The sequence below is a fragment of the Pelodiscus sinensis genome, chromosome 3 (assembly GCF_049634645.1).
Source record: "Pelodiscus sinensis isolate JC-2024 chromosome 3, ASM4963464v1, whole genome shotgun sequence".
In the NCBI taxonomy this organism is placed as follows: Eukaryota; Metazoa; Chordata; order Testudines; family Trionychidae; genus Pelodiscus; species Pelodiscus sinensis.
In genome coordinates, this window is record NC_134713.1 from 197,210,070 (window position 1) to 197,233,297 (window position 23,228).

At 57.9% G+C, this 23,228-nt stretch overlaps 1 protein-coding gene across 3 annotated transcripts in view; it reads right to left on the reverse strand.

Moving 5' to 3' along the window:
• Positions 1 to 23,228, reverse strand: part of TTBK1 (tau tubulin kinase 1) — a 133,594-nt gene that overhangs the window by 56,343 nt on the left and 54,023 nt on the right. For 2 of the 3 annotated variants that reach the window (XM_075925810.1, XM_075925811.1), the window contains exons 4-6: positions 16,366 to 16,439; positions 13,260 to 13,400; positions 12,004 to 12,108 (exon numbers count right to left, since the gene is read on the reverse strand). In XM_075925810.1, the coding sequence (XP_075781925.1) occupies positions 12,004 to 12,108; positions 13,260 to 13,400; positions 16,366 to 16,439 (320 nt within the window). Of the gene's footprint in view, positions 1 to 5,113; positions 5,184 to 12,003; positions 12,109 to 13,259; positions 13,401 to 16,365; positions 16,440 to 23,228 lie in introns of those variants that run through there. The other variant, XM_075925812.1, reaches the window with a different exon arrangement.

Consider the following 23,228-nt stretch of genomic DNA (forward strand, 5'->3'; position numbering starts at 1 on the left):
TCCCCCGGTGCCGACTGGTCTGCAGGGGATTCGACCCCACCCTCCTGGCCAGCCTGGAGACGGGCTGCAATTGCAGCGCTGTGGGAGTGGGGCCTAAAAAGCAGGGGAAGAACGTGAGAGCATCCTCAAGGCTCAGGGACGGACTGGCTGGCGGGCAGGTAGAGTTTGGCCATGTGTGTGCATCCTCCGATTGCCTGCAGTTTGTCGCCTTAGACGATCCGCTGAGCAGCAAGGGGCAGGCCTTGAACGCTTAAATAATCGGATTGAAATCAGCGTCAACGGCAACATCGGAACCAGCGCCGTTTCTGATGAAATGTAACATGCACTGAATGATGAAGGCTGGGTTTCTCCAGGGTCACAGCTAGTAGGGAGTCTCACAAAACGGAGGTAAGCAAAACACAAAATACTGAAAAATTATGGCCCGAGCCTTCAAACGCTTCATTTTACTCATGCGCCTAGTACTACTAGCTCCAGTCCTGTGCTTAAAGATATGCAGGTGTGTAAGTACTTGCAGGATCGGGGCCTAGGACTGTATTATTATACTACAATGTTCTCTTCGTGTCCATTTGGATCTCTCTCACCACAAATTTCCCTCAGTGTTAATGCAGAGTGTCTGCCGAGAGCATTTCAATACAGTATCCAAGTTCTAAATGGTGAACTTTTGTATGCACGTAATCTCGCAAACACGGTGTTGTTGCCTGGATGTCTAATGCAGCCTTTGAAGCCACCGCTAAAATCCACGCTCAAAAGTCACATTAGACCACGGAGCCCCATAATTCAAATTCACGCAGGGCGGTTTCAAGGAGCTGGAGAAGGAAAACCAACATGAAAGCCGCACCTGTTCGCTGGGGTTTGTAATCCGGGAGCACAATGCTCATTGTGCACCAGCAAAAGGGGGATGCTCCTTCCGTGAGTCGGCCTTCTTCCTCCCAGAGCGTTACCAGGGAGCAGCTGGGACGGTTTTCAGGGTTTCACTGGAAAACGTGACTTTCTGAAAAGTAGGCGTGGCCTGAGGTTGAAATATGGTAGATGGAACTCACTGGCGTAAGCCTCTTCTGTGTACTCGAGAGCAAGCGTTGAGTCCCAAGCTGCCAGGGGCAGCGGGCACGTGTGGGAGCGTTCAGAAGCTGGAACGTGACCTGGTGGGAAAGCAGGTAGATACTCCTCGAACAGAGACTCTCTCCCGTCTCTGCTCGTCACCGATTTCCATGGATTTGGGCCGTCCTGGATCAAGCGTCTGGGCGGGCTGCAAATGCAGGTTCTGCTTTTCTTCTTGAGACACCACAGATACGTGGCCACCTCGACGCTGGTCTCTGCAAAGTGGCTGTTGTGAAAGAACTCCTCACGCGGGCCCTGAAGCCACGTGGCTAAACCCCGGAGCCCTACAAATGCCCATGGAGCACCTTGCTGATCCAGACTCGTGCATCGTATCGCAGGACCAGGCTGGCCTTCAGCAACGTGGCCCTTGCCGGTCTTTCCTTCCAAGTCTTTTACCAGGCAGCATGTGCAGAACAGCCCGACTTTTCTCATCAAGGCCATCGTTTTCCTGCCAGGCTCCCCTTCTCTTAGCCTCGTTGGCTGCATTGTCCATCACAAGATCCACCGCACGTCGCTGAACGTCCTCACATGGTCTGACTGCGTCACTAACAACTGGGGTCACTGGAAAAGTCAAACGTGTCGCACGCACACAGTCCCCCCGTCGCGTACTCATTCGACGGAGTGGGTGTTACCCACAAGAGATCGTGGCCTAATAAATGTGTTAATCTCTAAGGTGCCGCAGGCCTGCTTGTTTTTCAAGGTGCAGACTAACATGGCCACTCCGCCAAGGCATACACAATTAGGGATGTTAAAATGCCTTTATTTAGGTAAACATGTAACCGCCGAAAATGTGGCTCAGGTATTAACATTTCAGCGGTTACACATTTGCTGCGCTGTCCGGCAATCTGTGCATGCGCAAATCGCCCGAACCCGGCTCTTCCGGCTCGCCATGGGCAAGTAGATTGTATTATTTGTCGAGCCCTGCACATTTGCATGCGGGGGGAGGCACCTGCAGCAGTGCAGGGGAGGGGCAGCTCCACAGGAGCTGGCATAAAAGCTGGCTCCCCGGGTGTACTGGCTCCTCCCCCCTGCCCACGCACTGCAGCCTCTGATACAGAGGCAGCAACATGGGGGGGGGGGGGGTTGTGTGTGTGTGTACATTAACTGACTGTTAACCATGTACATGCTCACATCCCCACATCATATATACAGTAGCCCAGTGTCCGTGACTCTGTAACGCTGAAATGCTGGCTGTTCCCTCTGGGTGGCGCTGTTGTGTCCCGCCGTGGCGCTCAGCTGACTTCTGTGCCACTCAGCCGGGCCGCTGCGGGGGAGCCCGCGGCTCAAGCGGCCGTTTGAGTGCCATGGTCCCCATGCAGCATCCCTGTGCTGCATGGGGAGCGTGGGACCCAAACAGCCGCTCACGCCGCTGGCTCCCGCGTGGCGGCCCAGCTGAGTGGCACAGAAGTCAGCCGAGCGCCACGGCGGGAGGTGAAGGGGGGCGGGGCGGTGACGTTCACAGCCAGGGGGCGGGGCCCGGAGCCACTGTCACACCGCACGTCACTGCCCTGCGCCCCCCTTCGCCTCCCGGCGTGGCGCTCAGCTGACTGCTGCGCTGCTCAGCCAGGCCGCCATGCAGGAGCAAGTGGCACAAGCGACCGTTTGGGCTCCGCGCTCCCCATGCAGCACGGGGAGCATGGAGCCCAAATGGCCGCTTGTTCCCGTTTGGGCTCTGTGGTCCCCCGAGTGAAAGGCAGGAGGGGGAGGAGAAGAGAAAGAGAGAGATGGAGAGAGAGAGGCAGGAGGCGAAGGAGAGCTGAGAGAGCGAGAGAGGGACGCAGTAAGAGGAGGAGGAGAGAGAGAGCGAGAGAGACACAGACATGGAGGAAAGACCCGAAAATCCCGTCTTATGACAGGCTATCGGCTAGTAGAATAGGTTTGCTCTGAACATCACACCTCCCAGCCATGCTCAGAGACACATGCTTTCCAAACACTTTGTGAGAACACGTGGTTTTCTCCTCTTGGAAAACTTTGTTCAGGAAATGGCCATCAGCGGCAACCCCAGAAGGAAGAGCACGGTCTAGCCAAAGCCTTTTGGTTTTCTTGAGTGCTGGATATGCAAGGGACCAGAGGGCGGGGCTGCTTGCCAAAACAGCACAGCTCAATTGCTTTTCTATTTTGTGTTCCCGTTTGTATTGTTCTCCCAACAAAAGACATTAACAACGCCTTCGGACTGGACTTCTTTTCAGTGTGCAAAACGTGCATTTTTAATGTGGAATCTCTTTGTAGCATTTCAGATTGGACATGGAAGGATTTTTCAAACAATTAGGCAATTCTAATTGAAGACAAAAGTACGACCATGCCCACGTGAGCAATTTAAAACCATCAAATGAGAAGACCGGAAAGAACGAGCAGATTGTAAATGAATATCGGATTCCAACTTTAAAGCATTTGATTCATTTTGCAAACGTTAGGATTTCTAGACACCCCGCTGTTCAGGTGAAGGGACAAGTCGTCCTCCTTGTGTAGACATGCCGCGCGCACTGGGTTCACTGCAGAGTATGAACAATCCAGAATACAAAGTGCCCCACCCTCGGTGGGAATGTACAGCATGTGAAATATACTGTGTTTGGAAGGAGTTTTATTCCGAGGGACTATGTTAGATGCGTGCCCTGCAGGGGATGATCCTAGTCTGTTGGAGAGGTGTTCATTTCTGTACATTTAGAACAACCAAGAGGACCAGATCCAGGTGGCTGTATTGCTTCTGGTAGCGGTTAAAAACCATCTCAAAGTCTCCAGGCCTGGTAGAGCTTCTCCAGACAGCGTCAGCTAAGTCTTGTGCAGCTCCTCTGATGGCACTGAGGAAGATGTTACTACCTGAGCCAAACAGGGGGTCAATGGCGGGGGGATGGCGTTCAGCGAACATCCTCCACCGAAGTACTTTCAGGGGGAAGAATCTGGAGGGAAGTTCCCACTGATACAAGGCCCCAGGGACGTAGCTACAATCCCAGACAAATGCCCCAATCTAAACCCAGCAGTGACAGGTCTGTGGCGGACCCTCCTCAAATGGGACTTCCGTAGGTGCTGGTCAGCTGCGATCCTACAAAGAACTCCAGGAGCAGAGATCAGGAAAGGCAATCACATGGCAGGGAAATGAGGTTTTACTGCAGCAAATACAAGGCCGGGGGTGATCAGCTGGAAAAGGCAGGGCAGGGTTTTATTGTGGAGAAAAAGCATTCCCGAACCTTGGAGGTGAGCGCTCAGACTAGCCAAGAGACCGGTGGGACATGGTGACCCCTGGTCATTTGTGACGGGAGCTTTTCCCGGATGGTCCTACATTCTGATAACCCCCCTCAGTTTGCCTCCACCCCGTCCCGCTAAACAGGAGAACCGTTGTCTGCCAGAGCGTGTGCATCGCAGGGAGACCCAGAAGGGATTGCCAGGGACCCTGGAAAACCTGGGGGTCCCCTGGCTCTCTGCCAGTGCTTGGCAATCGGTCCTGGTTGTAAGGGCTTAGCAGAACAGTTGGGAGGGGAAGCAAAGTGAAATTAACAGAAACAAACACCAAAACAATCGGCATTTCTGATTTGGCTCCGTGTGACAGGCAGGCTCCCCCGGAGGCATGGGATGAGGGTACTGACGGGCTTGTCTCTGCTGCCGCTGTGCTAAGTGCCCCTCAGAGGGACTGAATGATGCCCAGTTTAAGGGGTGCTATTTGCATAACCCTTGACAACAGCAGCATCTTTTATCCTCATATGGAGCCGGGAAAGGAACGAGTACAGAGAACTAGACTCGAAATCTAACAGGACCCAGGGTGAAAGGGCCTCCCCCGACACCAGAGCCCCAGAGACACACCCCGATCCCCAAGACTGGAGCCCCCCGTGTGCCCAAGCGCCCCTGAGGCCAAAACCCAAGAGCTTTGGGCTTCTGCATCAGGGTAGGCGGCTCTCCCCATCCTGCTGAGAAACAGAAACACACCATGAAGGGAAAACACAAAGAGACTTCATTCCGGACTCCAGAGCGAACAAACGCACAAAACAAAATGAACCCAAAAGCATGGCGATGGCTCACTCACAACTCATGGCAGAGATGGTAACGAGCAGCGGATGGGAAGCCAACGCATCAAACACAGCCGCAAAAGAAGAGCCCAAAAGAACTGTAAAACAAGAGAAACCCAAAGAAAACCATGGTAAAAAAAAATAACTCAAAACGGAGAAAAATTCAACAGAAATGAGTTAAAAAGCAAATCAATCCTGCAGCTCTCCCACGGTTCGCCTCTCCTCAGCTGTCCCGCTCTGCCCCCGCGCCCGCTCCTGGCTCCGCCAGCCCTTGGGACGGGGCCACCCAGAGCTCGCTTGTCCTCAGGGTGGGGTGTCTCCCTAGCCCAGAGCAGCGGGGGTGTCGGTCCTCCCGCCCTGGGAAGAGCGGTTCTGATTCTCCCCTTCAAATCAAATCAAATCAAATCAAATCAAATCAAATCAAATCGAACGCATTGATCAAATCAACTCTCGGGGGCTCCCAGAGAAAGGCAGCTCGGCCTTCCTCCCCCAGTGCCAATCCCAGCTCCTCCCCTGCCGCCAAACCCCCTCCACCCGCTTCCGTGTCCCTCCTCACTGGGTCAGGCCCACTGCACCGCTACCAGCCCCATTCTCCATCGGCCGGCCGGCCAGCTCCACGCGCCTGCGGCCACAGGATTTCGGGGGCGGGGTGCTCCATGCAGCGACTGGGTGGGGATTTGCTGAAGGTCGGAGTGTGGCCGTAGAAGGGATTATTAAGGACTCACTAGGAGGAGGACACACGGCACAGACCATTTGCACCGTCCATTGTATGGCCCACAGACTGTGCATGATCGGGAGGTGGGGCTGGGGGCTTCCATTGTAAATCGGCTCCGTGCACTTCGTGACAAGTCTGCATTTGAAGTGATCCATCAGCTGGCCGTGCCTGTCACGACTCTACCCTCTGCAGCGGGGGAGGGGTCGCCCGTGACTCGGCGGAGGCCACGCCCCCTCCCGACGCCGTAGGGGGAGCAGTCGCAGCAGGATCCCACCGAGCGAGGCCCTGCGCAAACAGGACAGACAGACAGCTCCTGCCCCATTGGAGCTCCTCCTCCAAGCTCGGCTCCGACACCAGCACAGCAGTCACTGAGCATTCTGCCGACTGTCGGAGGGTCCAAAACGTGCACCCAGGTCCTCAGGCCTCCAGGCCAGAGGGGACCCCTGTAATCATGGAGCCCAACCTCCTGGAGAACCAGACAAGGTTCCACATCCAGCCTGCAAGCCAGCCAGCTGGTCTTGCTGAATCTTTTAGAGCGTGCACACCCCAGGCCTGGACGCCGCATCCAGAGACAAGCTCCTTATCCCCCCTCTATCTCCCTCCCCTGCCTATGCAGCCTAGGAGCACGCTAGCTCTTTCAGCCTCCGCATCTCACTGGACGCTGGTGCTCAGCTGGTTTTCTGACATGCCTCCGTGTCCGTCTCAGGGGCACCGTTCTCCAGAGTACACCCCCTTCCCGTGCACAGCGCGGGAGTTCAAATAAGCCCAAGCGATCGAGACTGCTCTGTGGAATTGACCTGTTGTTATTTACTGCCCCCGCAATGTGTGTCCCCGCTGCGAGCTTCCCCCACGACAGCTGGGTGTGTGCTTCCAGCTCACTGACAAAGACACGGATTAGCAATGGGCCAAAATCAAATCCCCGGGGGCCCCAACAAATGTACCCTATTCAGTTGCTGTTGAGATTGATCATTTTAACCCTTTTAAAACAGGCCACACCGACTGTCCAGCGCTAACCTTTTCATCTGCATGTCCTGCAGTAAAGCCACATGCCTTGCCGAAGTCCAAAAATAACAACAGATCTCTCTGTTACCTTTATAACCAGACGTGTGATCCCACCAACAAGAATACGTTTGGGTGATAAGTCTCTTTTCATGACACCATATTGACTGTCATTAAGTATATTACTACCCTTTAATTCTTTACTGACAATCCCATTTCAGCCTGTCCAAGATTTTGCCCAGGACTGATGTCAGGCTAACCAGTGTATTGTTTCCCACGTTGTCACTTTAAATATGGGCATATTATTAGCTTTTTTCAGTACTCTGACACCTCCAATGTTCCAAGATTCATTCAATAGCCACATCAGTGGCTTAGAAAATTCCTGGGCCAATTCCTTTGAAACTCTTGGGTGCATGACCTCTACCCTTGTGGATTTAAAAATGGCTCACTTTAAGAGGTGCTGTTTAAAGAGCCTATCTAGTACAGCTGGAATGAAAAAGGATTTCATTAGCACTGTAAGCTGTGACTACATCCTCCCATTTCTTCCAAACAGAGAACAGAAATATTTACTGAACACTTCTGCCGATTCTCCACCATGATTCACAATTCTACCATTTACATTCCTGGTGACATGGAAGCTGTGATGCATCTGACAGCAGCTGGATACATGCCAAACACATCTTGCTATGACCATGGTGGAATACAATGTTTATTTACATCTGTTTGGTCTTACTGCTGCAGTACCTACACCGTCTTACTCCCCCATGTGGCTTTACATGGGTGCTTTAACTGGCCTCCTCAGACGCAGAGTTTTACAATTCCCATATGTCCAAGTTATTCAAAATAGTCACAGAAAAGACAATAATAATCTCCTCCTCTTCTCCATGTCATCTATTACTAACCCACTCCCCCTCCTCAAAATCCAACACTTTTATAGCATAAATACAAACTTGTTTTGAAAAAGCCCTGAAACTACCAAGCCCTTTGCTCATCACCTCCTGCATTGTGCCTGGATTGTGTATCCTGTTCCGGTGCCCTTTGTCTGTCTTCATCTCCTTGGATTGTGAAGTTTCCAGGACAGGGACACAATCCATCACTAACACTTGCGTCTAACCTAACTCTTTTACGTATGTCTCATGAGAACAACATTCTGTTCTTATGTCTCACGTGAAAAGTGGGCAGCACAGACCCATTGGCTTGGATTTAAGTATTTCGGAGTGCGGGCGCGTACAATGTATTCTATGCACAGTCCTGATCGGCAGCTTATTCTCCCCAAGGGAAAGAAAATCAGGGCCAGTTGTAAGAAACACCATTTCTTCTTTACCTACATGCATTTCCAGTCGGCTTCCCACTGCAGGCACAAAAGGCTGTTTCTAACGGCGTGCACCCAAGTGCAAGTGTCGATTTAGATGGAAAATGAAGGTCGGAAAAGGTAAAAAGCGGTTAATTCCCCTGCTCTGCAACACTAACCATGTTCGTCTAAAGAGGCGGTGTACCTAGGATGCTTTCCTTCTGCATAGACAGCCCCACACCCGTGCATGCATATCGTGTCTTCAGCAAGGCACTGGAAACTACTGCAGTGCAGTCTGAATCACAAGGAGACAGATCTAATCAATGGACTGCAGCTGACTAAGCAAAAAAAAGAGTAGCGGGCAGAGCACAATAGCACGCTGCCAGTGGGGACACACCGGAGACGTGGGCCCTGGAAAAAAGACCCCCTTTCCTCTGGGTTGCCAACACATGACTGCCCGGAGCTGGTGAAATAACAGGGCACCGGGAAAATGTTCCACGAATAGTTTTGAAAATGCAAAGCCCGCCCGCCCCCACCCCCCAGCTAATTGCGATTACGCGGGGCCAGGCACCAGTGAAGATACCGAGCCAGGGTCCTATCAACAGCTGAACCCCTGCAGCTCAGCTTGCAAAACCGCGCCACCGCTTCCCTCCCAGCGTGTCCGTACCGCTCCTGGTGGGGAACAGGAAACAGCGTGCAGGGCTGCCCATGTGTCGCGCCAGCCCAATCCGCTGGCACGAGCCTCTCCTGTAGCTCTTCCTCTCAGCCGAGGATTTTATCTGGCACGCCACCATTTACTCTAGGGCCAGTGGTTCCCACCCGGTGGTCCGCAGACCCCTGGCGGCCGCGACGGGACTGCAGGGGGTTGGCAGAAAGTTTAGAAGTTAAGGCTCGGGTCTGCTTCGCTTTTCCTGTTCTCCCCCACAGCGGTGGGCTGTGAAATGTGAATCGATTGAAGAGGGGTCCTGGGCTCGACCCACGGCTCTAGGCTGACCTGCCCCGCCCAAAGAGCTGAGGGCAGAAGGAATCTCTCCCACGCTGAAACTGAACAATAAATCCGCCGACTGGGTTAGCACGCCGGGCCTGCAAACTGAAATCAGGGCTTGGCTGGCTTCGAAGGCAGGTGCCGCTGGCTTCAAAAGCAGCTAGAGGGCACGAGCGTTGTACTACACCCGCTTCCCAGGGAGTTGCAGCGCACAGATGGGATCCTCCCAGCAGGCCTGACGGAGTCATAGAATCCCAGGGCGGGCAGAGCCCTCAGGAGTCATCGAGTCCAGCCCCCTGCCCACAGCAGGACCGACCCCAACGCCATCAGCCCAGCCAGGGCTTTGTCAAGCCAGGACTTAAACACCTCTAGGGATGGAGATTCCACCCCTCCCTGGGGAACCCATTCCGGAGCTTCGCTCCCCTCCTAGTGAGTCATCGTGGGCTAACGTGCTATTATCCCCCAAGCAAGGGCCCCGACATGGAAGTCCCAATGCCTGATAAGGAAGACGGGCTGCCTCCATTACACAGGGGAGTCGATGTTCTCCCGCTTGTCCGTAGGATTCAATTCATGCTTTTGTTCACTGCCTGCTCTAGCGCTTCGGATGAGTGGCCAGCGTGTGTCTAGCTTCTGGGGGAACAAGCCCCAGAAGGACAGTCCGCCCGCGCTCCTGGCATCCCAAAAGCCCAAGCTGTAGCGCTGCTTTTCTCAGCATAGCGCTAGCGGCCGCTCAGAGGGAAAGGGGCCTCGGGAACGCATCCCAACAAGCGGACGCTCTCTGGGCCCTCTTTCCGGCCCAGAGCAGAGCGGAGCCACGACCCAGGCCAGGAGCACGAGGGTTAGCTCTGTGCACAGCGCTTCGTACCCTGGATTACCAGCCTCCTGTTGGTTACTGAAGTGTGACGGAGGGCGTGGGGACTGGCCGTCACATGGCAGACTTGCACAGAGGGAAAAATGATGGAAAGAAAGGTTTAAAACCAGAGACTAGGCTCTCCTGGGGTTCCCACCAGACACACGAATCTCTAGAGAAGGCGTGGCCAACTCGAGGCTCGTGAGCTGCATGTGGCTCTTTCCCCCACTTCCCCACCTGGGTGCAGCTTGCAAAGCCCCCCCCCCCCGCCCCCCCGGCTCAGAAGCAGCCCCTGCACCCTCCCAAAAACAGCCCTCTCTTCTTTTTTTTCTTTTTTGCTCGACAACTTTGCCCTGGCTCCTCGTGCTGGACCCGCTGCTATCTTGGCTCGTCGCCCAGAACGGGTTGGCCACCCTGGCCCTAGAGCGCAGTGTCTGGGACCTACACAGGCAAGCACTGGAAAGGCTGCTACTAATCCCAGCGCAGGGCTCTGTGCCCTTCCCTGGCCCTCGCTCATGCAGCACCCCCCAGGCCCGAGGCCGTGGCTGCCGCAGAACGTGGTGCAGCTTTAGCTGTCCGGGCAGGGGTTTAAGTAGCACCGCCCTCCCGGCGTGGAGAGCTGGGCCAGTCCACGGGTGCTTTGTACCACTGTCGCCAGCACAGCAACCAGGATAAAAGAGCCACCCCCCAGCCACCCTAGTTCCAGCAGGACAGGCCGCCAGGGGACGGTAACAGACGACTGGCCAGGGAAGCAGCCCAGGGGGAGGGGGTAGCAGATGGAGGGAGGGAGGTACATCTCTCTTTAGGCCCGCCATGGCCCTGCTCCATCGCAGGGAGGGACTGTCGTGACAAGACGGTCTCCGGGACAGGGTGGTTGTGCTCACTGCGCTTGCCTGCCAAGCGTTTGCAGGGTGCTTTGATGGGGTGCAGAGGAGCGCACGGCTCTCCCACTCAGCAGTGGGTGCAACCGGCACCCACCTCGCGCCACGTGCCCTTGCGTGATGTGCGGGTCACTTTCGTAACACGGGTAGGGAAAAAAGCAACGTGGACGGAAACCAGCAGGATCTGGCACCCTTGCGCATGGGCAACGGGGAACACAGAGCCCCGGGGGCCGCGTGCGGACCCCAGAACTGCTGGGGTGAGATTCTCTGCGCTAACTCCGGAGAGTCCGGTTACCAGGGGACTGCCCAGTCCTGCTCTGACCGTCCCTACAGCCACCATGGTGCAGAGCGCCACGACAAACACACGCCAGCTACCAGACCGGAGCAGACCCAGCGTGTTCCCACCAAAGGGGACTGCCTGGCCACGCGGCATAGCAGCCCTAGCTCGGCTGGCGCAACACGGGATGTTAGTCTGGGCTGCTTTGGCTTGATTTACTGACGACCCCCCCACTCATACAAAGTGTAACAGACACCGGAAGGGAGTCTCTGCGTACTCCTACACCGGGGACTGCTCCCCACTCGCACCCCAAATGAAAGCTCCTGAAATGCAGAGTCCAGAGGGCGACTGGGCCCCCCGCACAGCAGGACACAGTTGGAGCCGGGGGGTGTACCAGGTAAAGGAGGAGCACGCCCACAACGGCCCCAGTCCGGGCTGCGCTCAGCTCAGAAATCTGAAAGGGGGGTGCGAGACAGGGACCAGCCAGGCAGGGGGAGGAACAACGCTCCTGGCAGTGGTGACAGACACAGCCCCCGGTGTATCCAGAGAGCAGGGTCCGTTTCAGACACCCGCTGCCACGCCACCAGACAACGCTAAGAGCACACCTAGCTCCACTCCCCAGGCTGGGCCGGGCAAAGGCGGGCATGGGGTGGTGCTAATGCTGGGGCAGGCTGCCTGCTCTGGCCTCCTGCCCGCTGGGCCCAAGTGCATTGTGGAAACCGGTTAGCACAGACAAACCCCACGGTTCTCAGACAGCAGCCAGCTGCCTCCATTCCCAGCTCAGCCGCCGCCCCCCGCCCCGCGCCGCCCCGCCGGAGAAGCAGCCCCCACACACGTCAGAGCAAAGCAAAGCAACGAAGCCCCTTTCCTTGCCTGAGCGGGAGCAGAGTTGGAAAAGGTGTCACTTACGGGCCGGACTTCGCCGTTGGTGTTGGTGTACTGCCGGGCCAGGCCGAAGTCCAGCATGTAGCACTTCCTGTAGGTTGAAGGCAGGCGACCCATCGCAAAGTTGGACTGGCCAAAAGAGACCAGAATAAACAAATGGCTGCTGCTCTCCGGACAAGCCGCAGCGCTCTCCCGGCCCCCACACCAACAGACCCCCCTCCCCGCAGGAACACGCTGCACGCGAAGGCAGCCCTGCTAGCTCGCGGGTTGTTGGCTGACGTGTTTGGTTCCCCCGGACAGAGGCTCCAAGTGTCGTCTCCAGGAGGAGCGAAGCAACCCCGCAGGGAAGGGGGGTCCCGGCTCCCCCATCTCGGACTCAGCGGGCAGAGAGGTGGCTACGGATTATCCAGAGCGGCTGTGAAACCCGCGTGGGTGTTCTCTCGGCCACACTTCAGCAGATCTGGGAAACATTCGGACTCCACACCCTTCGCTCGGTGGAGAACAGGGAGCAGCCGCACTGAGGCGGGGTTGCTATGGGCAGGAAGCAGGGGCTGTTCTTTATGGTGTAGTCACAGTGGCATATTGCGGGCACAACGCTCCGCCATGCTGGCTCTGAGACTTGGGCAGGTGGGCTGCAGAGCAGAAACCCCTGCAGAAGGCCCCAGGTCGGGGGGCGCGGCTATGGAGCGTGCTGTACCCACTGGGAAGAATTCAAACTGAACCTCTGAGACAAAGGCCCGGCCCTGACTCTGGGGGGGGTGTTACTCCTGCCGGGGCAGAGGAGATGGCCCATCATCTTTTTGCCTCGTGCCTGCGCTCGGCAACCAGAACGCCCCAGAAGCCAACACGGGGGTCAGCGTGCCTCCAGCCTGTCGGCCCAGCGCCTCACATGCTCAACCGACACGCAGACCCCCCCGCCGGTTAAACCATGGCTCAGGACGGGGGCAAAGGCCGATGCGTGATGTGACCCCAGTGGGGGGCACAGAACCGTGCCTGTTCGGAGCCTCGGGAAAGCTGCTCAGCGGGGGAACAGTCGGCGGCAGCCTGCCTCCAGACTCAGATCGGGGGGGCAAAAGGGAGCTGCATGACGGCGAAGCCACGGCCCCGCTGTGCAGTGAACTCTCCTAGCAGAGCGATGGCTGGAGAATGCATCACTCTACGCCCCGCTCACGTGTCGGTGGGGGCAACCCAGTCGCTCTGCCCAGACTGCCACCGTCCCCGTCCCAGGCATGACTGTCAGCTCAGCCTGAAAGCGGAGCAACCCCCGGAGAGCCACCTACCGGCTTGATATCGCGGTGCAGGAATCCCACCGAGTGAATGGCTTCGATGGACTCTAGAATCTGCTTGCCCAGGCGCAGGGTTGTGCTCAGCGTAAAAGTCCCCCGAGGCTGGCTTCTTCGGAGGTCTGCGAGGTTCCGGCCCTGCAACAGCGAATGCAGCCTGTAGCCCCCGCACCGCACACGTCCCCTTGGCCGAGAACGCCCGCCAGCCCTGGGCTTGCCCCGGCCAGAGGGGTGCACGCCCAGGTCAGCGAGGGCGAGTCTCCTCGATTCATGCCCCAGGGAATGACTTGCCGATAAGAGGTACCAGACGGGCAGCCCCCGAAGATGAAGGACCCATTTATTTACCTCACAGCAGGCCTAGGAAGGACAGTAGCGGGGTGGGCTCACACAGACACACCACCCCTCACACAGAGTGCTGAATACAAACGGTTCCCACTTCGGCATCACGACCGACGCAGCCCGTGGCTGGGAGCTCCACAGAAAAGCCGCCGAGGGCAGTCGATAAACCAAGCACTGGTTGGCTGTTAATGCCTTTTGGAACCTGTGCACCACAACCCCCAGGCCCTAGGTGTGAACTTGACGTGAGGGTTCTCCTGCGCGTTCCGTCCCAGCAACGCTAGCACCGACCAACAGGCCGCAGGCCTGAGATTGCTCCTGGAGAGATGTGTCTACTGAGTAAGTGGCAATGTAACCTCCTCCTCAGCTGGTTTCTGAGGCGAAGAAAAGGCCGAATGCTCAGTGACAGTCATGTAAACACACAGGTGAGATCTGGGGGACAGGCCTCAGGGAGCCCCCAGAAACGGTCTGCTTTCTTCTCGTGTGGAGTCTGCCGGAAGTCACAGGCCTTGGCTCTCCCGCTCCCCCCGTCCCTCTGTCCTGCCCTCAGTCACGCCTGCCCTCATACTGCCTCGCCGCCCCCCAGCGAGAACAGTTCCCTTCGCTCTGTCACAATCACGTCTCCTGTATCCGGTATCTCTCGCCACGCAGTCACACCCCCAGCCATGCCCCCACCTTCCCTCTCCACCAGGCCGCAGGGCTGCGGTTTGGCTTTGCCTCTTTCCGGTCTGTGCCATGGGCCTCTGCACATGCAACCTGAACTCACCATTACACCTTGCCTGCCCTAGCACAGTGCAAGCTCCTACCCACCAGCTGTTCTGCTCACCAGCTTGGTCTGTTACCTATGTGACGGGTTCGATCACAGAAACCCCTGGGGGTTGTTCTCTGGTGTGCGGATCAAGCCACCAACACCCATCTTCCTGCCTTCTGGGCCTCCCTGCTGGGCCAGAAGCTCTGGTCTCCCCCAGACAAGGCACAGAGATGGGGTAACAGCCCCCAACAGAGAAACACAGACACTGAACCAGCTCAGCTCTGGAAGGACTCAGCAAAAAGGCCTTTGACAAGCCCCAGGAACACAACCCCCAAACAGGCCAAACCCCCAAATAAATCCGCCTTACTCTGTGTAAAAGTTTTACACATAGAAAGCTCGTGAAGATGTTCACCTCCTTTGCCAATGAAAGAGAGATATGCACAGTGGTTGCTCCTTCTCCCCCCATCCCCCACTCCCCCCGATCAGCAGCCCAGCTGGGCTGGCTCGGCTGGGCTAGCCAGGGTTAGCAGGCAGGAACGTCTGCCACGGAGAGCAGCAGAAGCGACTCAGGATGGCTGCCGGAAGAGACCAGCAAGGTTAGACGCTGCTGGTTGTTCAGCACCTGCGGACAGCAGTCCCAGGCGGGTTCGCTGGGGCACGTGGAGCAGCCAGGGAGGTATATTTACAGCCCAGCCTCGGCGGATTTCCCTGCCCGTTCAAAACGGCCTTGTCAATTGCATTCCGAGTGATGGGAGATTGCCCCAGGTGGAAAAGGTGCTGGCTGTGGCCAGCACCACGAGGAAGACACAGACGGACAGGCCGGCAGGGAAGAATTACACTTTAAAAGACGGGTCTTTTGGAGGGACCCGGCTACGAAAGGAGCACGTTCTCTCTGCATAGCATTGACCTTTGCCTCTGACCATATGCTCCCTTCGAAGGCTGGTGGAAACACGATTTTGCTGCCTGCCGGTGTGCTGGCCCGGCTATTCGATAACACACGGCCGCATGGCGCATCTCAGCAGCCTGTGCCACGCCCACTGTGCTCCATCTACCGGGGCAGCCACCATCACTTGCTTTTCCGCTCCCCCTCGCCCAGCCCCCAAGCGCCTAGGCCCCTCTCCCACGCTGCCCCATAAGCACGACACCCCCTGCCCTAATTCATTCCCGCAGCCTCTTTCTCCGACTTTCTGTTCCCTTCCCCGCCCACCTCTGCTGCCACGCCCGCTGGAAAGCTGTCCAACGCGACCGGCGAGGCGGCTGCGTGGCGAGCGATCGACCAGTCCCCCTCGTTCGCTCACTTTGCCTAATGTCACGGGAACTCTCCACGCTGCACCCGTGGCTAGTGGAGGAGAGTTTGGCTTCCCATTGCTCGCTGCTGCCACCCTCCCCTTCCGTCCACTGCGCGCCGCACCCACCAGCCGCATCGTGCCTGCTTTAGCCGTAAGCTCTTCCGAGCAGCGGGGGCCTTTTTTTTTATGACTAGATGGAGCCCCGAGGGAAGCCGGCGCCTCTAGGCACACCTGTTGCACCGACACCACGCCAAATAACGATCAGCAGGCAAAGGTGGGTGTGAACCGCCCAACGCTGGCCGGGAGACGCGCCGAGGCAGGCGTCAAATAGAAATCTGTGTCTAACACTGGCTCACGGCCAAGGCGAAGGCATCGCTTTAAATCTCCCTTCCCTTGAGGTTACTCACCTCCCCCAAAAGGCCTCCCATCTGCTGTCTCTCCCCGCCGGCCCTCCGCAGTAGGCCCCCCCCCAGGGATTTCACCTCTTCACCTGCAACGGCTTGTGGGGTGGTACAGCGGCTTTTGCCCTGGGTCCTTCACAGAGCCACATCCGCTCCCTAAGCTCTCGGGGGTGCTGACTATAGACAGGAAGAGTCTCGTGATGAACCCCACGTGGATCTGACAGGCAACAGGTATCAAGAGATCCCCCCGCCCCTCACCCAGCCAGCCTCCGCCCCAACGCCCTTCCTGCACGGGGTCCCGGGTGCCCCTGAACAGAGCTACTCACCTGGAGCTGCATGACCACGTAGTTAAACTTCTCGTTCCGCCCGCAGCCGATAAATCTGCAGACATGGTCTTTCCCTGCAGGGAAATACAAACGCACAGAGCAGCACGTGAGAAACCAGACCCAGCGCCTGCAGGGGAAGAGCTTCGCCGCCCACGTGGAGTCCGCCTGAGGAGAGAGAAGGGGGGGCCGCCAGAGGGCTGCACAGTGGTATCAGGGAAGGCTGATTGGGCCAGTCAAGGAAACAGAGTCTCAAGTCTCCCATCACCTACCCCAGGCAATCAGCCTCTGGAACTCACAGCCACTGGAACCAAGAGCTTAGCACAGGAATGAGGCGTCGCTCTAACAATGCTATACAGAGTTAGAGTACTCAGAGTTACCGTAAAGTAGCGTATATAACCCGCGGGTGATACACATTTTTACAAATCCCGCCCCCCCCCCCCATGTGGTATACATGTCCGCGGGGTATACAAGTTTATTTTTACTCACAAGCAGCTCCCCCGCCTGGAGGAGGGTGGGTTGTGCCTGGCTGCGGCTGTGCGGGGCCTGGGCGTGAGTGCAGTGAGTGGCTGAATGCAGGACCCGTGGGCTATACACGGCCATGGGTAATCTAAGGGTTTTTTTTTTTTTTTACATAAAAAAGAAAAACCGTGGGTTATACACGGGTGCAGGTTATACACGGGTGCGGGTTATACACGGGTGCAGGTTATATTCGCTAAACTACAGTACTCCTCCAAGGCTAAAGCTGCTGGCCACTCAGCCAATCCCACAGCCCAAAGGAGGTACTTCCTCAGTCAGTTAGCAATCTCTGGCTCCTCCCACCTAGAGACACTGGCTCCTCCCACCTAGAGACACTGGCTCCTCCCACCTAGAGACACTTCTTCCCACACCTGTGACCAGTCGCTGCTTCTGGAACCCTTCCCTGAGTTATTCCTTCCAGTGCTCCCTCCAGCTGTCCTGGTCACTGCAGAGGGTACATATGGGTCATACGAAGGAGCCGAGTAGCTATTCTGAAAATTAAGTTCTCAAGATCTCAGAGTTAAAGCAGGTCCCAGAGAAGCAACGTACCGTGGAAACGTTCCTTACAGGCAGACGGTAGCGGACGCCTAGCTCCCTGGCGGGGCCATCTGCCTACCATGTGAACTCAGATTTATTTGCATACTGACCCACAGGCAACAATGAGGAGCTTGCAAAATGGACAGGAAAGGAAACTGACAGGAGGAAACAGCAGAGAGGGTCCTGTGTATGAATCAAGCCAGAGGACTGTTGGGAGAGATCTTTGGGCTGCAAGGAAACCCACGGAATCCTTCGCCTGTCAGGCGCGCTGACAGCAGGCCTGCCTCATGACAGGCGGCTCCCAGCCAGCCTGCCTGAAAAGCATCTAGAGCAAGCTGCCCTCGGCCAGGCACGAGAGTGTCTAGCTAATTGCAGCTGGGTCCCAGAGGGCATTAGGATATGATTTTATGCATAACCATTCCCCCGCAGCACTTCTCCTGGCTGCACGTGAAGCTCTGGGCTTTGTTAGACAACCCCGTGCTTGATTTCACCACACACACTCCGCGAGTTCAGCGGACCGGTGGGACTGGTGAGCGGGGGGTGTCGCGGACGCCCTCAGCTGTGCCCAGACACGGCCCGGTCCGTCACAGGGGGTGCTGATACTTTAGAAGCAGTGGGTCAGTGAACACTTCAAGAGGACACAGGGCTGGACACTGAAAGGGCTTGGAGGTAGCAATGTGCCCATGGTTTACTGGCAGACACACCGCGGGGGCCTAGAGAGGCGGGTTTGGATTGTCTGCAGCCAGTGGAGGTAGGAGCTGAGCCTCGGCGGACACACACAGGGTATGTCTAGACTACATGGCTCCGTTGATGGAGCCAAGTAGATTAGGTTTCTAGACATAGGAAAATGAAGCGGCGATTTAAATAACTGCTGCTTCATTTACATCAAAATGGCTGCCGCGCTGTGCCGATCGGCTGGGGAAAAAAAAGTAGAAAATACCAGACATTTTAAGTGTCCCGTATTTTCTGAATTTTTTTTTACCGGACAGGAGGCAAAAATACCGGACTGTCCAGGTCAATACCGGACACCTGGCAACCCTATAAGGACAGGCGGTCGCGAGATGCCTCACATGCCTGACTACCCCCAGGAAGTGTCTCAGAAGTCAAAGGTCACTTGAATTACAGTTTTGGCCTTTTTCCTAAATAAAATGCTGTCAAACTGTAGCTCACTGACCTTCCAGAATGCTCCATGGCCTTCTGAACCGTGCTCCCCCCCCCCGCCCCCCGGGCTCTTCCCGTGCCTATGTCTCTGGATGTCACTGAGCCCGAGACGGCCCTTCGTGCCCTGAGGCCGGGCAGCGCTCCCACGCTGTGATCCCCACGCCCTGCGTGTCAGGAATGAGTCCTCCTGAGACTGGGAAAGAAATGACACTTGGGGATACAGGCCAATCAATTCCCACGTGCTGGAAACTCCCACCCGAGACGTGGCTAGGCCCAGGCGCCTGCCCGGCACAGGAGAGGGGGCGGCTCAGGGGGCGTTTCTAGCCACAGTGCTTGGCCACATGTGACACAGGGAGGGCGCTCACCAGGCACGAGTCCTGCAGGCCCCAAACAGACAGACAGACACAGACAGACAGGAGAGGCCTAGGAAAGGCAGAATGCGGCTCACCTGCCTGCTGTGTGCACGGTGGACACAAGGGCTTGGGACACGGGCTATTCCACTGCCCCTCAGACTATCCCGATTCCCAGGCAGCGTGACTTCACCTCCCTCTGTGGCCTGGGAGGTGATGTCCAGTCCAGGAGGAGACCCTGTCCCACTCTCATTGAGGCTGGGGAGAAAGGCCCCGCCCGGGAGTCCAGAGCAGGAAAGGAGCCGTGCCCGTTGTAGAGCAGCGGGGAAGCAGGCCCCAGAAAGTCAGCAAGTCCTTGGGGCAGCCGAAGCATTTTCCAAGGAACCGCCCGCTCCCAATCAGCCCACGGCGCAGAGACGCACACAGAGACCCCCTTCCAGCCCCCACCCGCCCCCTTTGACACCAGGCACGCACGCCCCTTGCCTGGCGAGCACACAGATTTACCGGCCCACCCCCCACGGGTCTGCCAAGGGAGGAGAGCCGAGCGACCCGGAGCCGCGCCCGCAGCGTTCCCCAGGAACGAGAGCAGCACAGGGACACGAGGGAACGGCACCGGCAGCGGCCAGCACACAGCCACGTGGGCACAAACGGGCCACGCGCACAGGGACCTTGCATGGCCCCTCCCCCACACAGTGCACCGCCGCCCGGGGGGATGGGACCCTGGCGCAATCAATCAGACCGCAGCCCCCGACTGCTGCATGGAGCAGCTGGGCCGGGCGGGGGAAGTGCCCCAGTGAACTCTGGGAGTCTGTGTGCCTGGGAGCAGGCGTCCCGCGAGGGAGAGAGCACACACGGCTCAGCCGTCTGCAGCAGCACAGTGCCTCTGCGGTAGAGCTAGCAGGCAGGATGCTCGGCTCCCAGCACACACAAGTCCTCCCCTGCCGCTCCCCCCTGGCTCTCGCGGAGCAACCATCCCACCGCTGCCTACAGAGCGAGCCCGGAGCCCATGGAACACGCCTGCCGAGCGGGGCCCCCCGCTGCCGTCCCTGCAGAGCCGGCGCTTCCCTCCGCACGGCACAAAGGACCCAGTGACGTTTCTGACAGTGACTGCAGCGGGCCCCGCCCAGCACAGGCACGGTTTCCAGCAGGAGCACAGAGCAGGGCCAAGGGGATCTACCCGTCGGGTTTGCACATGGCACGTAACTGAAGGGAAGCCAAAGGTGTTGCCACCAGGCACGCGGCAGAGGGTCCCCGCGCCTCGTCCCATGTGCCTACCCTTCACAGAGCATTAGCATTACAACAACAAACCCCAGGGGCCTCCAAAAATCAGGGAACAGAGTTAAAGTAATGTCCTGCCCACAACTCCTCCCCCCAAACAACCTTAACTCTGCCCCAGCGGGGATGCCCCAAGGGACTCAGTATTGTAACCCTCCCTAACAAACTCTGGCATTTTATAGCAGTCCCGGGCGCTCTGGAAAGTAACAGCCACGTATCCTGACGCCAAGCAACTAAGTCTCCCCCTGCCAGCATCTCAAAGCAGGCGCAGCTGCTCAGGAGAAGGGGAAACCGAGCTCCTCTCAGAGTCACGGGATTCCTCCCGTCAAATAAGAACACGAACACGCGGCTCCTTCCTTTCCTTCGCTACACGCGCCCCCACACACTCCTGGAGGGCGGCGTCGCTCCGAACATCCCCCGGCCTCAACCTCGTCCACTCCCCAGAGCCAGGCTCTGTGCACGTGGAGAGAGGAGCTGGCAGGATGAGCACAAGAGGTGCCCCTCTCCCCTGCCTGGCAACTCGACTTCTCGATGCCCTTCCCTGCCCCTGGCTGATGGCCACCCGCATCTGACGCTGGCTTATCCCTGCTGGGCATTAGCCTTGGCTCTTGCCTGCCCTAGCGACGACTCCAACGCAGCCCCGGGCCCAGAGATTTCCCCGGGAGCGTATGCCCTGCTGATGGCTGCTCCGCTGCCAGGGCCCGAGCGGCCATGGGGGACCCTGCACTGCACCGAGAGGGAGGCAGGAGAAGCCACAGCATCCCAGGCAGAGCGATTCCTCAGTAAATCCCAGAGGAGCAGGCAGGCGCAACCCTGGCAGGAATGCCATGGGGAATCCCCGCCGGCTGGAACAGCTGGGGGGGCCACGGAGGGCTGGGTGCGTCTGGAGGATGGGGTTTCAGGGTGGATGAGCTCCCAGATCCGCTCCTGGCGGGGCCAAGGCCGCCCAGACAAGCCCAGCAAAGTGGGCAGGATCCAGCTCTGACGAGGGAGCCCGCTCAGGTTAGGCGGGGGTGGCGGGGAGGTCAGACCGAGCTGGAGGGGGCCCGGAGCCAGAGCTCCCCGCTCTCTGGGCGAGCTGGGGAGAGTCCAGGCGACAGCGGCCCTGGACAGTCGCCGCCCCGCTCCAGCCTCTCCTCAGATCCAGGCACTGAACGTGCCGGCAAGCCCTGCTCCTTTTCGCTCCCAGCGGACGGGGGCTGTGGAGCCTGCGGGTAGCCTGACCCACCGCACCCATCACGGCCCCGGCCTCTCCCGAAGCTGGGGGAGCCTGTGGCCCGGAGAGGCTGCTGCCGGCACCGAGCAGCCCTGAGTTCTGACCCACGGTGCCTGTGCCAGAGGGGCAACTTGCTGCGCTCCGGGCCCTGGCCCCAGATCAAGAGGCAGGTGCCAGTTTGGGCACAAAAGCCTTTCCCTGGCCCCACGACAAGGGGCTGAGAGCCAAGCGTTAGGGCTCCCACAGACACCGTCCCACAGCCCCCCGAGCCTAGCCGGCCGGTCTCCTGCCTGCGGGGAGGGGGAGCTGTCCTTCCCAAGGCCGGCGAGGCTGGCAATCGCACAGACAGGCCTGCGGGGGCAGAAACAGGCACCAGACATGCTGGTGAAGGGGGAGGCCTGCAGGGCACCGGGGCTGTGCGCTGCCACCGGCCCCTTCGCGCCCTCGTGTCTGGCGCGCGAGAGGCTGCGAGGGGCAGCCCGCGGCTCCCAAAGGCAGCGTCCTGTAGCCCACTAGCGGGAACGTGCAGACGCCCCCCCAAGAGCCCGCCTGCGGCCGGCAGCACGGCATCCCAGCTAGAACTCCGCAGCCCAGCCCCACTGCCTTCCCCCCCACGACTCCTCGTGCACATCTGGTAAACCCCGAGCCTGCTCCCTCCTCCCCCGGGGCAGTCCCCAGTTCCACGCCTCCCGTTCTGCCTGGGCCTCAGCCACACCCTCCTCTCCACTGCTGCTGGCCGATGGGTCGCCTGTCGCCCGGCCCGGCCCCACCACCAGGCTGCCACACGCCTGTGCATCGCTCGGGCCCACTCCCACCTGCCTCTCCCTGGCCCTGCTCTGTCTCCTCCAGAGTGGATCTAGTTAATTTACAAGGGACACAGCCTGCCAGCCTACCCGCAGCACTACAACCTGTGAAAGAGCCACTCCCGTGGGAAGGCCATTTGCCAGCCCCAGGTCTAGACTGGCAGTTTCTGAGTTCCCCATGTCTAGGGTTGCCTGACACCTTCACAAAAAAATCCCAAACATGGCAGGGGAAAAAAATTGGTTGAGGAAAAAAAAAAAAAAGACGCTGCGCTTTTAAATTCCCACGCTGCCCGCTCCCCCCTATCAGACACAGCAGGGGAAAATGTCCCCACCAGCTTTCTGTCCCAGAAAAGACAGGAAATACTGGACATTTTAAATATCCAGTATTTTCTGGGTTTTTTTTTTTAACCGGACAGGAGATGCAATTACCAGACTGTCCGGGTGAAAACCGGACACTAGGCAACCCTTCCCGTGTCAGGCAACAGGACCTTACTTTACATTCTGTTTTAAGAACATTTCACTAGTGTGTTGCTGACGATTATACAATCACAGCTCTCAAAAACCGCCCGCCCCTCTCAGCTGCAGGCTCAGGGGCCCCAGACATCCCATGGGCCGCCCCGTCTGGAACCCTGCTCCACCCCCACAACTCCCACTGAAAACAGCCACCGCATGGGCCTCTTCGCTTCCTCTCCCTCGGCATTTCTCTTCCCTGTAGCGCTGACACACCGCCATTTAACGGCGCAAAGCATGTGGGCAGGAAGCTTGCACGAAAGAAGCTGGCTACAGACATCCCAGATGCACAGACTGGGTATCCATACACCCACCCTATTTGTTTCAATTCCACTATTTACTACGCTTCTGTTCCTCACTATTGGAGGGACCAATTTGCCAGCTGGACTTCCCCAAGAAGACCCACCCGGCGTGCTCTGTGCCCATTTGTGAGGATCGAGACTGGTTTCCACGCGTTGGGTGGTTCCCCACAGAATGGTCAGAAATCTGCGGCAC